The 17,600-nt window shown below is 45.7% G+C and overlaps 1 protein-coding gene across 4 annotated transcripts in view; it reads left to right on the plus strand.

Moving 5' to 3' along the window:
* The window catches only part of LOC144106925 (uncharacterized), a 618,131-nt gene that overhangs the window by 342,447 nt on the left and 258,084 nt on the right, over positions 1-17,600 (plus strand). For all 4 annotated transcript variants that reach the window (XM_077639887.1, XM_077639889.1, XM_077639886.1 and 1 more), the window contains one exon: positions 9,262-9,357. In XM_077639887.1, the coding sequence (XP_077496013.1) occupies positions 9,262-9,357 (96 nt within the window). The remainder of the gene's footprint in view (positions 1-9,261; positions 9,358-17,600) is intronic.

A 17,600-nucleotide genomic window follows, 5' to 3' on the forward strand; every position in this document is an offset into this window, starting at 1 on the left:
CTCGTTGTAGATGAGATGCGCATCCGACAGAAACTTGAATACCACAAGCAACGCGATGTATTTCTTGGAGACATTGATCTGAGTTCCGACCTCAATCATCTTCTGCCAGCATCATGAACGTGTCAGCTTGCAAATTCTCTTTTGTGCTTTTTGCTGTGTGGACTGCATGCAAGCTTCAGGATACCGGTAGGGTACTTTTTTACAAAGGGGTGTTCCGGAGAAATGCTTGCAAAAACAGTGCAGCATGTAATCAGAAAAACAGAAGAGGTTGGATTCAAAATTGTGCGCCTAGTTGCTGACAATCATAAAGTAAATGTCGCTGCAATGGAGCTGATGTCACTAGGTCAACTTCAAACCCAGATACGCCACTCAGCTGATCCTTCAAGACGCCTGTTTCTTGCCTTTGATCAGAGCCATATTATCAAGAATGTTCGCTCCCAGTTCCTGTCAAAACAAGTGGGAGGTCAGCAAGAAATATCCTCTGTCTATCTAAAGGACCTGTATAGAATGCAGCAAGGCTCCTCGGTCAAGCCAGTTCGCTTTCTCACAAGAAAGCATGTGTACCCATCAAACAACGAGAAAATGGCACCTTGCTAGGCATGGTGCTAGGCAGGATGCATGTCTTAGTGACATCTTTTTAGCGACACGTGACAAGGTGCTGCATGACTGCCTTCACGACACTAATGTTTTAATGCTTTTTAGATTTGTTGATGATTTCATTGTGTTCGTGGATTGTGACAAAGAATCTTTTTCTGCTAGTGTACATAAGCATCTAACGACGTTTTCAGAGTGCCTAGCACCATTAGAATTGACGCACGAGTTACCGGAAGCTAATTTCATCAGGTTTTTAGATATAGGGCTTCATTTTTCAAGTGAACACGTATGTTGGGCATTTGAGCCCAGAGGCAACAAGCCCCTGCTTCCCTTCAGCTCGGCACACTCCAAAGCCGTAAAACGAAGCATTGTGAAATCGTGCCTTCCCAACGCTCTGAGCAAGTCCTGCCTGCATTTGGTAGGACGCAGCTTTGACATCCAGTTGCAGCGCCTTTCGAGCGCAGGCTGCCAGCCGGCCTTACTGGCATCAACTGCCGAGATCCTGCTGAAGAAACCAGCCAGCATACCCGATCAAATTGACCAGACGAAATTGGCGGTTATTCCGTACATTCACGGAATTTCGCATAATATTAAGAAGATCGGTGCTAGGGCTGGTGTTAGAGTGGTTTTTAACGCTCCTGAAAAACTCTCCAGGGTTTGCAAGAGATTGAATGCGGAGGATGCGGCCGTCGCTTGTTCGAAGCGGCACCAGCAGCGATTCGTGGCCTGTAAAAAGAGCGTTGTGTACTCGATACCACTTGCCTGTGGTAAGCAGTACATTGGCCAAACTGGCAGGTGCCTTAATGAAAGGCTGAGGGAGCACGCAAGAGATGTCAAGAACAAGTCAGGTAGCAAAATGATTGACCATATTCGGAATTGCCGCAACTGCACTCCCGCGCTCGAAAAAACGTCAGTACTGCGCCGGTGCAAGACACGGCTTGGAAGAGAGATAATTGAGGCTAATGAGATAGGAAAATCGGGTAACTCGTGTGTCAGCAATCCTTCAATTGTGCTCTCAAAAAAAGAAATCAGTTATCTTGCGCAGAATTAGAGCTCGATACATGCCTTCTCTCGTGCGATGATGGGATCTGTGCTCATCTGATATATATGTATGCGAAGGCTCTTCTTTCCCTCTTCTTGTTTGATAAGAGCAGCTGCTGTATTTAAGCAAATGTTCCATCAATAAACACCTGAGTTGTTAGTAAGCGCTTGTCCTGTCTACCTCGTTTCTTTTGTGTCGTGTCTTTTGCGCAAAAAACCCAGAATGCTTAGGCACCAACTAGCCTGCAAAAACATACTCGCATGTACAGGTGGTTCACTTTAATGGATGTCAGCAACTGCCAGCAGCATATTCACCAAAACAACCCCGACACTAGGCAGTTTTCGGATGCTGAAGATCCTCGACTTCACTGGCTACAGCTCGTCTTCCTTGAGTACATCGAAATCCTGAAGAAATCAAGCCCACCAGAGAACTTCCTGACCAAGGAGACTTATCATGCACTAGTTTTCACCACCGTCTCCAACGTGCAATGCATTCAGTTTCTTTTGAATGAATGTAACTTCATGTTTGTGCTGACAAGGAAGTTCTCAAGCGATCCCATAGAATCTCTGTTTGGTTTTCTCCGGCGGAGTGCAGGCTACAGCGATGTCATGGATGTCAGAAGTGTTGTTTGTGGACTGGAGAAGATCCTAAAGACTGGAATCGTTGCATCATCCGACACAAGCAATGTCAGCAGCTCCGCATCATTCTGCTCTGCACAGAGTGTAACTGAAAGTGAAGGAAGGGGCAACACAACAGCTGTCTGTGTGAACGCCAATCGGGCGCAACAAACACTGAAAGAAGTTTTCTTATCGTCGATGTCGTTTTTGCCGACACCAGATATGGCAGCCCTTGCACTTGTTGGAGGATACATATCTCGGGTAGTGAGCGAAAAAATTGCGTGTGAGAACTGTGTGGCTCTAGTTCGAAAAGCAAAAGGAAATGCTCCTATGGATGGGTTGATTTCCCACCAAGACAGAGGTGGCCTCCACTACCCGACACAAGAACTCATCAAAGTTCTTTATGGCCTCAAGAAATACGTGGAGATAATGTTAGCAGATAGAAAAGCTCTCTTGAGACCTCTGGAGCAATGCTTGCATCAAAGCGTGAATGTGGTCACAGGCTTGCCTGTATTGAAATGTGAGAGCTGCAGTGATGACCTCAGGAAGGCTTTTGTACACCTCATATGTAAAAAATTCATCAAGCCACTCTTTTGCAACCATGCGTTAGATGTCACCGACAAAAATGCAGTTTCAAAACTCTACAAGAACAAGCCGTTGTCACGCAAAGTATTGAAGCTTTGAGGCGCGCTTGCATTACTGACTAAATAAAGAGTGTGATTTTTGCTTTACTTCATGTATTTTTTCATTTTATCTTCAAAACTTGGCTTAGCGCAGTGCTTTTCTATGAAAAACTCGGCAGACCATGGATGGATGGATGGATACGGCTGAACCCTTTACATTGGGCGGTGGCTCAAGCCACCTAGCCATGTCTTGTGAAATTTTACTCCTGTCTTGCTTTTAGCCACCAATCAGATAACCTTCGCTTGGTTACTTCTAACCTCTTAAAATCCACTTTCCCTTCACTATCCCTAAACCCCAATGCCTTGGGTAAGTCAGCTCCGCTGCCTTCCACTGTAGGGTGAAGCCCTTTACAGAAAAGTATCAAGTGTTCAGCCGTTTCCTCCTCCTCTCCGCACGCAATGCACAAAGTGTCTATCTCCTGGTACCTGACTCTATACTTCTTAGTCCGCAAAACTCCAGTCCTGGCCTCAAACAACAAAGAACTTCCCCTACAATTATCATAGATATTTTCTTTGACAATTTCCTGTTTAAAGGTCCGGTATGTTTCTAGTGCCGATTTCGTCAGCATCCCTGTTTTCCACAAAGCTCTCTCTGTTTCTTTAACCTTTTTCTTAACCGATAATTGCTGATTTGCCCCCTTACTGCTGCCCAGATATTTGCTTGTCAATTTTCTAGTTCGCTTTCTCCATTTCGTGTCAACATTCTTTATATACAGGTATCTGAAAACTTTCCTAGCCCACCGCTTTTCCTCCATCCTTCTCAATCGTTCCTCAAATGCTATCTTACTGCTAGCCTCTCTGCTCTCGAAAGACGCCCATCCCATATCACCCTGTACCCCCTGATTTGGTGTATTGCCATGTGCTCCCAAAGCTAACCTCCCTACTCCCCGTTGCCTAATTTCCAGCCTTGCTTGAACATCTGGCCTCATACACGGGACCGCATTCCCGAAGGTCAGGCTAGGGACCATCACCCCTTTCCAGATCCCTCTTACCACCTCATACCTATTGTAATTCCACAGTGCCCTATTTTTCATGACAGCTGCATTCCTACTAGCTTTATTCATTACATATTTTTCATGCTCTGTCAGATACTCAACACTGTTATTTATCCACACCCCAAGATACTTGTACTCATTCACTACCTTTAGCACGAACTCCTGTATTCTATGCTCGCCGCCCTCTTCATTAAATGTCATGACTGCAGATTTTTCCTTACTATACTTGAAGCCTAATCTATCTCCCTCTGTACTGCATATGTCTAACAACTTCTGCAGGTCTTCCTTGTTGTCAGCCATTATCACTATATCGTCCGCATATATTAGTCCCGGTAATGTCTGTTTAATCAATTCCCCTTGCTTGAAAAAAGATAGGTTGAAACCTAGTCCGCTCCCCTCTAGCTTGGCCTCCAAACCTTGCAGGTACAACATGAACAACAAAGGGGACAGAGGACATCCTTGTCTAAGCCCCCGCTGTATCTCTACAGGCCCTGATACATTTTTTTCCCATTTTATGAGCACTCTGTTACCTCTATATATATCTTTTAAAAGATTAATTACTCCATTTTCCACATCCAATGTGCCCAATATGTCCCACAAATGCTCCTGAGTAACGCTGTCATAGGCTCCCCTAATATCCAGAAATGCTAGCAATAAGGGCCTATGTTCCTTTTCCGCAATTTCTATACACTGTGTCAATGAAAATAGATTGTCCTCCAACCTCCTTTGTTTCCGGAACCCATTCTGTAGTTCCCCTAGCACCCCCTCGTTCTCCACCCAAGCCTGCAGTCTATCCTTTATAATTTGCATCACCACCCTGTAAACCACAGACGTCACTGTTATGGGGCGATAGTTACTTACGTCTGCTTTGTCCCCCTTTCCCTTATATATCATGTTCATTCTACTTAATCGCCATTCATCGGGGACTTTCTCATCCACTATCATTTTGTTCACTACCTGTATTAATGTTTGCTTGGATTTTGGTCCTAACTTCTTTATCAACATAATCGGGATACCATCTGGTCCTGTTGATGTGCCACTAGGAACCTTCTTCTCTGCCCTTTCCCACTCTCCTTGCTCAAGTGAAGCTATTGCTGTAACCGGTCTATCCTCCTTCGATAAATTATGTACCACAAGCTGTGCTGAAAATTTTTCCGTCATCCTTGTTCCTATGTGTTTTATTGCTTCATCCCCTTCTAGTCGAATACCCTCATCTGTAACAATAAACCTTTGTTCTAGCCTAGTTTTATTACTCATTGCATTTAGATGTTTCCAGAATTTTTGGGCTGCTTTTCTATCCTTTTTATTTACTTTTGACATCCACTGGGCACCCTTTGTGTCAGAAGCCAGTGCCATCTAGCGGAAAGCCGGAAAAGCGCAGTGGCCCAGGGAGTACAATAGAGGCGCGGTCGACGTGCCAGGCATCTCAAAGTAAAGGAGGCGTTGGTTTACCTTGGCTTCTTTGTTGGCAACAGTGATTTATGCCCCCTTCAATTAACGCACAAATGGTAATTTTTATAGCGCTGGTTGCGGTATGAAATTCTGTCACCATAAGAAGAAAACAAAACGAGGAGACACACTTAAGCTCCGCCTTAAGGGTTAATGGGTGAATGCCCACACTTTGCATTCATAGGTCCCCGCAGGCAGTCCTCATACCACTCCTGGTGCAGTGGTTAATTAAGCGACGCGCCTCTGCCCTGTGGTGGCAGGTGCTGCCACCTGCGGGGCATGCGAGGCCCTAGCGCCACAGCTACCTTCAGCTCCACGGCAGCCAGGTCGGTGTTGTCGCCTGCCTCCGTGCTGTGTCTGTTGCGGTTTAGTCGTTATGACTGTGAGTCAAGCGTTCCCTGTAGTCAAACTAATCGATTGATTTTGACCACAACTGCATGGCAGGCATTAATCCAGCAAAAATATCCCTCTTGACTAATCGACGACGCGTTGTTTGCGCGCGCGCATGAGCAAAAGCTATTGCGTAGTACGTGTTTGAAAACCCGAAGTGTCATGAACCAATGTGCTCTTCTCCAGTGGCGATTTTCGGAGAGTAGAGATGTATTGAAGAGACAATGCTTTCAAGAGGCTGCTACCCGTCGGGCTATCGAATTAAACCAACCGAAACCTAACACACAGGTACGAAGAAGCGAGGGCAAGACCTCACATGACTAAGAAGGAAAATACAGAATCAGAACAAGGCGAAATATAAAATATCTTCATACAAAGCAAACCAGCTCAGGTAAAAAAAAAAATTTGCGCAGCTCAAACTTATGCAACAAAGTCAACCAAACACAAAAAATCAAACCTAGAGTCACCTGGAAGGGAAAGCAAATCGCTAAAACTATGACATTATGCATGAAGAAAAACTTGAACAATGATAGCCAACGCCAACACGGGAAAAAAAAAAACATGAAAACAAGGACGGGTAAGTAAAAACGCTGGAGAAGCCAACAATTAACACAGCATGAAGCCAGCGCCGTTAGCCATGCTCTCATTATGTTAGCGGCCGTAGCTGGTGCGTAGTTACTGCTGTGCCCGGTCGCCGCGAAGACAGTGAAGGGGGCGTTTTTCCACGTTTCGCTTGCGTTTGAGGCCTCGCGTGCCCAGGCAACGCGCTGCCGCCGGAACTGGACTTTGCGCGCCAAGTTCCGCAGCTCTGGCGCCTTTCTCATTTGGTCCCGAGACTGTGAGGTTCATTCGAGAGATGTGGGAGTTCCCTGCAGAGGATTGGTGGTAATGATGATTACCAGATTGCAAGACGCACGATGAACGCTGTCCTCTACTTATTTATTTATTCAGGTACCGTACCTGAATAAATGATGTATGATACAGCGCCCGTTGAGGGCATTTTTGTAGGGGGGATACAGTTGCAAAACATCGCCATGCAGATGACACTGTGTAAATAAGAAACAAACGATAAAAGTACAACGCATTCCAATACTGAGCAAACTGATAACAAAAGAATCATGAAAGCAAGAAAAACGTAAATGGCATATTGTAATATGAACGAGCGTATACAAAAAATTCGAAAACGCACAGCAACACACACACACACGCATGCGCGCGTACACGCACACACGCGCACCCACACGCACGCACGCGCACACACACACACACACAAACACAGGCACGAACGCACACACATGCACACACACATATTCAACAAAAGTTAATTCAACAAAAGGTGTGACAAAGCATTTTCAAAAGAAGATTGCGAGGCTAAGACAACTCAATTTATTCCAGTCATGCACTGTTTTTGGAAAAAAAAAGTAGTTTTTAAAGACCTTTATAGGGCACTGCTATTCTTGAACCTTTAAAGAATGATCTAAACGGGTGGATATATAGCTGGGAGCTTTCATGTATGAATCTTTAGACAAACCTGTTGCGCCTATAAAAATACCTTGTAATATAATTGTAATATAAAAATACCTTGCAATACCTTGTAAAATACCTTAAGTCTAATGTATTTGCATCTGTCTTGCAATAGAGGCCAGCGCAAATTTTTGCACAGCTGAGAGGAGCTTTTGGTGAAATCATAGTTTGCGGACACAAACCTTGCTGCTCGTTTTTTTATTTCGTTCAAGTTCGCTGATAAGTGTTTTTATTTCATGGTCCCAAGTTTTTGTTTCAGGGTCCCAATATTCCAGAGATGGGACACACGTTTGTCAAGTAGAGTGTCTGCTTCAAATCAGCAGGTGCCTGCTTGAAATTACGCTTTAAAATGTTTAACACACGGCTAGCTTTGGCAGCAATATGGTTTTTATGTGGTCGTTCTAAGAAAGGTTGTTTGCGAAGAGTACCCAAGTACTTGTAATTCTTAACAAATGATAAATTTCTGTCGCCTAAAGAGTTAGCCGCCGCGGTGGCTGAGTGGTTATGGCGCTCGGCTGCTAGCCCGAAAGACGCGGGTTCGATCGCGGCCGCGGCGGTCGAATTTCGATGGAGGCGAAATTCTAGAGGCCCGTGTGCTGTGCGATGTCAGTGCACGTTAAAAAACCCCGGGTGGTCGAAATTTCCGGAGCCCTTCAATACGGCGTCTCTCATAGCCTGAGTCGCTTTGAGAGGTTAAACCCCGATAAACCATAAACCAAACCTAAAGAGTACTGGGTATGTAATGGTTGCTTTTTATTTGTAAATTGCAGAACTTTACATTTTGAAAAATTTGATGTCAATTTTCATGTTTTGCACCATGCCAGGACAGAGTCGAGATCACTGTGCAATTCACAGGAGTCGCTTACACATGTGACGTCACGGTAAATGCAACTATCGTCGGCATACAATCTGACCCGACTAGAAACCTGGTCAACTATATCATTGATAAATATTAAAAAAAGAAGAGGGCCCAAAACTGATCCCTGGGGAACACCCGATAAGACTGCAATATCTGATGAGCTTGGCCTTCAAGAATAACTCGTTACTTACTACCGACAAGGTACGCTTCGAGCCAATTTAGCAAGGTGGGTGGAACTCTGAGGGTAGACAGCTTCAGTAATAATAAATTATGTGTAACAGAATCAAAAGCTTTTTGAAAATCCAAAAATTTGCAGTCAACCTGGCTACCATTGTTAATTGAAAAAGCGATATCGTGAGCAAACTCTATCAGTTGCGTATCGCAAGAAAATCCTTTTCTGAAGCCATGTTGCATTGGACAAAAAAGTTGTTATACTGGAGGTGCTTAAATAAATTAGTGTAAACGATGTGCTCTAGCGATTTGCATATGACACTTGTAAGGTAGATAGGCCTATAGTTGACAGTTTTTGTTTTGTTGCCACTTTTATATAGAGGAACTACGTTGGCGCATTTCCGCGTCTGTTTTCATTCGCTAGTATTGATGAAATTTGCTAGCCAGTAGTCCGGAGAAGCTGTACAGACAGGTAGCCGTGCCACATCACGAATCAAAGCGCACTGCGCAAAACTTTTTTGTTCTCAGTAAAAGCCGCCCTTGCCGCAAAAGACGCTCTGTACTGCTGAGAAAATTGGATTTAAATTTCTTTTCCCGCAACTGGGTTCAAAATGGGGACCGAAAAAAACTCCTCCATCACCGTTTGAAAGGCACCGTTGCTGCACTTTATTCCTGTATGCGCAGGGATGCGAGTTAAAAAATGGGATTCGACGTCACTGCAGCTTTCTTGCGAGAACGGCCGGCTGCGGCATATTTCCTTTCTTGTAAGCTTATAATCGTTGAAGGTAAGCCATCTGGGTCATTGGAAGAAAGGAGTAACTGTACAGTGTGTGTCGTGCGTAGAGGGAACATGCCTTTGTGCCCCCACGGGGCGCCTTTGCCGCCGATTCTCTCCGGCTGTGGCCAACTGCAGTGTGTGCTGTTGCTGTCTTCGCAGATGTCCGGTCCGGGGCTGGACTGGTCCGCCGTGGAGAAGCTCATGCACGCCGAGGAGGAGCGCTTCGAGGAGGCCGTCAGCTCGCTCGGCGTCCGGGTAGGGATTGAAATGTCTGCTGGCAGAGCTGTGCTCTTGCCGCTTCTAGGCGTCTTCAAGGCCACCACCAGTTTGTATGCGTGGGAACTGAAAAGTGTAATTTAGGAATAATTGCATTATACTATTGGAGATTAATTATAATGTTTGTGGTCACTATTTCGTAACGTAATGTAATCACATTTGCGTGATTTTAGGAAAATGATAAGCAATATTATTTTGCAAAGAACTGCCCAAAATCTCACTATTCCAGCATGCTGAAATTTAATCTTACAAATCCCCGTCTGCATAACGAATACAGGCAGCCAAACTCTCTAAAGCATTGCTGCTAAAGCGTTTCAGGGTGGACAGGATTGCACTGTCACTGTTTATTCTGTTTTTGCTGCTAAATAATTTTTTCAAAATACTTTTTTTTTCCTGTCACGTACGCTCTAATTTCCGTATTGGGTCGGTGATATAACACTCAGGTACAACAGACAAAACCTCGGTCAGATACGTATAAGTGTGAAAAGAAAAAGCGCTCACGCTCATCCACCGATGATGCCACTCCACGCCCGTGTGCTGTGCATGCGCCCAACTGCTGCGAAATTGGAGCAATCTGCGCCGCACTTCTTTCCGAAACAAAGCCAGGTTCTCTGTGTGGTACCACTAAAGTGATGACCGGAACTGAGTCATGGCGTTAAACAGCGAGCATGGAAGTTGTCCTTCTTTTAGGCAGTTACTATTAATAGCACTTAGGTGTGTTCACACACAAAAAATCCGGCCTCTTTTTCACGAAATTCGCAGAAACGTCTGGAGGGTCGTGACGCCCTCAACACCGCATGAGTGCCAGTGGACCGGTCGTATGGCAGCGTCAAAATTGAAATGTTATTGTGCATTAGTGGGCCGGGTTAGTATAATCCCGTATCGCGGTGACCTAATGTAAGAAACTGGAACATTGTAAAAGCTTCATAAGAGAAATTCCAACCAGAGTTCTAGCGGGAAAATCTCAAAAAGAGCATCAGTTGTGGGCACCATAGCATGCAGGCAACATAAATGGCTGCCACGGACGTGGGAGCAACGCTGTTACTCGGCGTTTGCGTGTGCCGCTCACTTCTTCGGGGATGAGTGTCGAACCGGAGGACAAACTGCGGGTCGTCGCGGGATCAATGTTTCCTCCAGCAGCGCGGCGTCGTGTGGTCCATGTCGACATCAACCCTGCCTTGTAATCTAATCTAATGTTAGTCTTAGCTTCTGGCATGCTCATGAGGCAATGTGTACATCAGCCGACTTCGTTACCGGTACAATTTCTCTGCTTCCCTCATTATGAATGAACTCTCTCGAGGTTACATAACAAGGGAGGAAGGACGCGGTGCAGAAAGCTGCGTTGATGCAGCTTGAAAGCCACCCTCTGCCGGGGTGTACCGCCCCCTGTTCACAAGAGCACTGCAAGAACGAAAATTATCTACCTAATTACTTGGGCTACTTTGTATATATTAGCATATTGGTCAGGACATTGCCTTGCTTGTTTGTTAGCGCATGCATCCTTTTTTGCCTATGCCTAGTTTTCTCTTGACCGCTTTTAGGCCACCTCCGTTGCATGCTCGATTCTCTCCGTTACCTCACGCTTACTAATTAACTCTGCTCTACCGGTCGAATTGTCAGCTGACTTGGAGGCTTTGGCTTTTCTTGGTCACTCATCTTACCAGCATCCCGTCCTAAATGACATCTCTGAGACCGCGGTTAGAGCCAAGAGGTGCTCCGACTTAGCATTGTGACCGGGAGTGAGTGTCGCCGCTAGATACAGCACTTGGCTATCAACTCCGCCGGTTTCGCCTAGTGGCCGGCACAGGCGCACGACATTTGCGAGCTCCGTCAGCGTTCAAAGACCCCGAACTTTATACATGCCTGTCTCATTTCTGAGCAGGCAGCAGTTTCGAACACTTCCGACCAGAGAGATGCGTCGTCTGCTCGCCGCCTTGCTTCCTCGGAGCGGGCATGTGGTGTTTTGTTGCTTCGTCTCGCTAGTCGTTTCATTGACATTGTCATCATAGGGGCTTCCAGGTGTGCGGCCTAGTGCAGCATGGGTTCCCTTCAGCTGCGCATGTATGCTTTGATCCGCTCTTTTTTTGCGCATTTGGCTGCTGCAAGAAGTGAATGATTATGTGTTGTATTGTGGCCAATATTGTACCTGGATGCAATATACGCGATGTGCAGGGATCGCTCCGGGAGACGCTTGGAAGCGCGTCCTGCACCGACCGTGTTCTCGTGAACATCAGTGCGTCAGCCGAATTCGAAGACAGGATGACGCGTACAACCTCGCAAGTGGATCTAACGGCCCATCTTCTAAATCGCCGCTTTACAGTGAGAAGGCGACAAACCAAATCCATCCTTCAGCACCAAGCCGAGCACAAATCTCGCGAAGGTGGTAATGTTCAAGATTATCTTGGTTCAAACAGCCGACCTTCATGCTGTCTCCCACGGTTCCAATTTCGAGCCGCGTGCGGTAACCCGAGCACAGCAACTTTGGGAATTTTCGATACGGTCAAAGCTTGCCACAGCGCATGTGCGTCGGCTAAGCATGCGGGGGGGGGGGGGGGGGGGGGGGGGGGGGGGTTTCCTTCTGGGGCTTTTGCGTTCAAGTTTTGCTTTAAGCATTCGAGACCACGGATGCCGGTCTCCTTAAACGAGATCCGTGACCTGCTTGTAATGCTTGACGTTACTTTTCTTAAGCTAAAAAATAAGAAATAGCCACTACAAAGTTTCCTCTGGTTGTCGGGTATACAATTCAGAAATCTATAAACACACCCTTCAGTTGTGTCGTAACGCGAGACAGCTGGAGTAAAGCACAGTTTTACGTGTTGGCGGCTGTGTAGGCTTTTATCTTGCATCCCTCTGCATGTATGTTACACACTTGAGCGTTTTCAATAAATGCCATTACATTAACAATGTTTATCCTTAGTTACAGTCGAATTCAACTATGCGCCGAGAAGGCAGCACCTACTAAGCGGTCTCTCGTACGTCCTCGAATCGAACGCGGTCAGGGTGTCCCTCCAACCGAGGAGAGTTGTTTCCAGCAGGCGAACGCCATATATGTATCCAAATCAAGCATCCGTGCCACGCGCGCCCAAGAAGCGCCAGCAAAACGAGCGATAAAGAAGGCGCCATGCATACAAGTCACACTCAACTGGCCGCCGTCGGGTCACCTGTCTTTCTTGGGCCGTGGTTGGAGCTTGATATCTGCACTGCCGCGAAATCCTGAATTCCCTCCCTCTTGCCACTGACTCATCCAAAGGCTTCCGCCTCACTGGTTTATTCCGTTCCCTCTTCCGGTCCAGGCCTCGTCATCCTTTGGTCGCTACAGCATACCTTTCCAATGACATCTTGCGTGAGCCTGGGTGAGCGCATATTATGAAGTCCATTTCGTATTTAATTTCGCCATTGGGGCCCTTCCACGTCCACTTCCGATTCTCTAGTTTGCGGAAGATATTAATGGTCCGCAAATTATTTCTCTCTGCGAACTCGACTCCCCCATGCTGCTCCTAGAACCTGTGCCTTAGTCACGCACTGCCTGCTCCTTTGAAGGGAAGGGCGTCAGACAAGGAGACACGATCTCGCCAATGCTGTTCACCGCATGTTTACAGGAGGTATTTCGAGGCCTGAATTGGGAACAGTTGGGAATAAGAATAAATGGAGAATACCTAAATAATCTGCGATTTGCTGATGACATTGCCTTGCTGAGTCACTCAGGAGGTGAACTGCAAATCATGATCAATGAGTTAGACAGGCAGAGCAGATCGATGGGTCTAAAAATTAACATGCAGAAAACCAAGGTAATGTCCAACAGCCTAGCAAGGGAACAACAGTTCACAATTGGCAGCGAGAGCCTAGAAATTGTGACGGAATACGTCTACTTAGGGCAGGTAGTGACAGCTGATCCGGATCATGAGAGGGAGATAACTAGAAGGATAAGAATGGGGTGGAGCGCATATGGCAAATTCTCGCAGATCATGAGTGGAAGTTTACCAATTTCCCTCAAGAGAAAAGTGTACAACAGCATTATCATACCGGTACTGACCTACGGGGCAGAAACGTGGAGGCTAACGAAAAGAGTTCAGCTTTAGTTAAGGACAACGCAGCGAGCCATGGAAAGAAAAATGATAGGTGTAACGTTAAGAGACCGGAAGCGGGCAGAGTGGGTGAGGGAACAAACGCAAGATAACCGCTGGTCCTTAAGGGTAACGGAGTGGATTCCAAGAGAAAGTAAGCGTAGCAGGGGGCGGCAGAAGGTTAGGTGGGCGGATGAGATTAAGAAGTTTGCAGGCAAAGGGTGGATGCAGCTGGCAAAGGATAGGGTTAATTGGAGAGACATGGGAGAGGCCTTTGCCCTGCAGTGGGTGTAGTAAGGCTGATGATGATGATGATGATTCCTGCTCCTTGACTACCTTGGCATTGCAGTACAGTGTACTGGGTGTTTATCATTGCCGATTCCGCATCTTCATGGAAGCTTTCAACGCTCTGGTCATCATGGCTAGATGTGGGCGTGTAGGCCTGTGCCACGTATACGTTGTTTTATACCTCTTATTGTGCTTATTTGCGATAGCTGCCACCCTCCCATTAATAGTATAAAATTCTCCTGTGCTTTCCCAGATATGTCCCGCTTCTAGCTTTCTCCAGATTTTTGCAGGTGAGAGCACCTTTATTGGCGTCCCACACCACGTCCACTACGATTACCTGGGTGCTTGACATCTGCTTTGAGTCGCGTTCCACGCGTCGTTCTCAAGATTGGTTTCTCCCTGGCAAGTCTTGTGACTTGCTTGGAGATAAAATTATGACGCTCAGTACGAAGAAGACTGATTAGTTCGTACTCTTGCAGCATGTGGAATGTGGTCTCCCCTCGGAGTCCACATCTCTGGCATAACTGGGCACTTGGATCGGTACTTTTCTTATCGGTGAGAGACCGCGTTGGATAAAAGTTTGCCCATAGTCTGAGGGTTCTAATGCTGTCCCCATCGCAAAGATGCTTGGAATTAGTATTCAAGGACGCATTTGCATATGTTTGGTGCTTATGAGCGAAGCGCTCCAGATTTTCGCAACGAGTTAAACACTGTTGCCACCATTTCTCGGAGCCCCGCTCAAGTGCCGTGTTTACGTTTTTAGCATCAGTAATGCCCCCTGGTGCTTTGAAGCGCTCGGCAAGGCGCCGATAGTGGGGCAGCAGTACTAAATCAAATAGTTTAAAAACGAAGCATTCATTCGGCCTTAATAACCGAGTGAGCGATTTGAAATGCACAGTTTGAGCTGCGGTGGAAAATCCCCACATTTGGAAGGCATCAAAATGTTTAAATTGGGGCGGGAGCTGTAAGGTTTCTTTAACCCCAAGTCTCACAAGGTGATCCAAACGGCAAGCTTCAGTCTGAACCAAAATACTATCTGAGGCTCCATACAGGCAGGCCGACAACACAAGCTGGCGCCAACAGTGCAATTTCTAGAACTGGGCGAGCAGCACAAGCAGTGCAGTGGCCTTCTCGGGTACCATCTTAGGAGGTTTATTTACAAATGGGGAAATTCCAAGATAATTGAAAGGTTCATTAGGTTGCTGACTGTAGATTTGTTGATTATTAGTTTGGATTGAGGGAAGGCCAAACTTGAACCATTTGGACTGATGGCCAGGGCGCCAGCCAAATACTGTGTTTTGGTGGGCTTTATTTCAAGGTTTGCGTTACTGAGATAGTCAGATGTTTGATCGATTAGTGTTCTTAGGCCCTCATAAGTGTCCCAGACCAACTAAAGGTCATCGGCAAAGCAAGAGCCGAAACGGATGTTTCTTCAAGACGGCATCCACACCAGAGGAGTTAAGTTTATCAAGGAGTGGGACTAAAACTAAACTGAAAAGAAAAGGGGATAGGGGATCCCATTCCAAGAGGGACCTTTACATTGTCGATAATGCCGGAGCATCAAAACTGTATTTTATTTAGTATAGTTTTCTAGAAGAAGGAATTGAATTTTCAAACAAGCAAAGGGGAACAGGCAGACATTTTGGGGGAACACTTCACTGCAGTTTCTAGTTCATCTCACTATACGCAGTCATTCCTGAAATACAAAAGTATTGCCGAAAAGCAAAGACTTCCAACAAGTGGAGGTGGAAACCAACAGTACAACAATTTAGTCACTCTCCAAGAAATCAATACTGTACTGTCTGCCGGCACAAAAACTGCTCCAGGACCCGACCAAATACACTATCAAATGCTTGCCCATCTTTCGCAGCCTGCCATAGAGGCACTCTTGAATTTTTTTAACAAAATATTCACAGAAGGAAAAATACCTAAGGAGTGGAAGAAAGCCGTCATAGTGCCATTCCTGAAACCTGGAAAACCACCGACTTCCCCAAGTAGCTATAGGCCGATAGTCCTCGCAAGCTGTCTCGCGATATCTTTTGAAAGTGTCCTTAATATAAGATTAACATTTGTCCTTGAATCCCGCGAACTTCTTGATACCCATCAATGCGGTTATAAAAAATGCTGCTCAACAACAGACCATTTAGTTCGCCTCGAAAACACAATAAGAGAAGCTTTTATTCGCAAATAGCACTGTCTTGCCGTTTTCTTCGATATGGAGAAAGCTGGAGGTTTGGGATCCTCCGCGACCTTGGCGACCTAGGCATCAGCGGTAGGATGTTAAACTGCCTCACTGACTTCCTTTCAGACCGCTCATTTCAAGTACGCCTGGGATCAACCCTGTCCAGGAGCTTCGTTCAAGAGAACGGAGTTCCTCAGGGATGTATTTTAAGCACGACATTGTTTATCATAAAAATGAATTCCATAAGTAAAATAATCCCAAAGTCCATACTGTATTCAGTGTACATTGATGATCTCCATATATAGCCTGCAAATCCTCAAACGTAGCAACATGCGAGAGACAAATAGTTGACAATGAATAAACTAGTGACATGGGCAGATCAGAACGGTTTCCAGTTTACCACGCAGAAAACAGTAGCCATCCTTTTCTCGCCTAAACGAAGCATACAAGCCGACCCTTTTATACACCTGAACGGAACACGGTTAACCGTCACAAAGGAGCGCAAATTTCTAGGGATAACTTGTGACAAAGAACTCAGTTTCCTGCCTCATATAAACGCACTGAAAAAGAAAGCCTCCGGATCCCTAAATATACTCAATGTACTTTCATGTAAACGTTGTGGAGCTGACAGTACATGTCTTTTACAAATTTATCGCTCCATGGTACGCTCCACCTTAGACTACGGATGTATAGTTTACGGGTCAGCGAGGCCTTCGTACCTGAAACGACTAGATCCAATACACAATTTAGGTTTGCATCTTTCCTCTGGTGCTTACAGAACGTCACCCATAAATAGTCTTTATGTAGAAATCAACGAACCGTCACTTACAGATAGAAGAACTATGCTCACATGCTCATACATTTTAAAAATCCGTTCACTGCCCAAACACCTATGTTAAACAATAGTCACAAAGTGCCCATCTAGACCATTGTTTAACAATAAACCGCTCGCTAATAGGCCACTCCTCCTGCGTTTTGAAGAGATGTGCCAAAACGTCGGCGTACTAGATGCATTACCTAACATTGCTGGGAGACGAGATCCACTGCCTCCATGGTACAATTTTCCTGCAATCTGTGATCCCACTGTTACTCAGTTCCATAAAAAACAAACTCCGCAGCAACATATAGTACAAGAATTCTTTGCACTCGAAGAAAAATACAGTAGTTTTACGCAGTTTAAGCAGATGGTTCAAAAACGGACGTTTACGTAGGAAGCGCAGTGGTCCGAGGGAAGTCGGAGAAAACAGTACGACTTCCACAGTGCTCATCCATCTTCACTGCAGAATGTTACGCAGCCTGTGTGGCCATAGAAAAAATAGAAAACGAGAACCTTACCAACAGTGTTATTTACACAGACTCCCTCAGTATACTTACAGCTCTGCACTCTAGAAATGCAGTCACTCCGATTCTTGGTGACATTATACACAAGATAGTAACAGCCACAACTCGAAGACAAAACAAAATTCTGCTGGGTTCCCAGTCATGTCGGAATAAGAGGCAACGAGAGGGCAGATTTCTACGCTGCTAGAGCTCGTGGGAAGGAACTAAAAAGAAAGTAAATATACCTTTTAAGGATTGCATAAACTTAGTATACAGCGTAAATTAAGAGAAAAATGGCAGTCGGAATGGAACGGCGACGTAAATAATAAACTACACTTGGTAAAGCCGGTTTTAGGTGAATTTAAATC

The sequence above is a fragment of the Amblyomma americanum genome, chromosome 10, assembly GCF_052857255.1.
Source record: "Amblyomma americanum isolate KBUSLIRL-KWMA chromosome 10, ASM5285725v1, whole genome shotgun sequence".
NCBI lineage: Eukaryota > Metazoa > Arthropoda > Arachnida > Ixodida > Ixodidae > Amblyomma > Amblyomma americanum.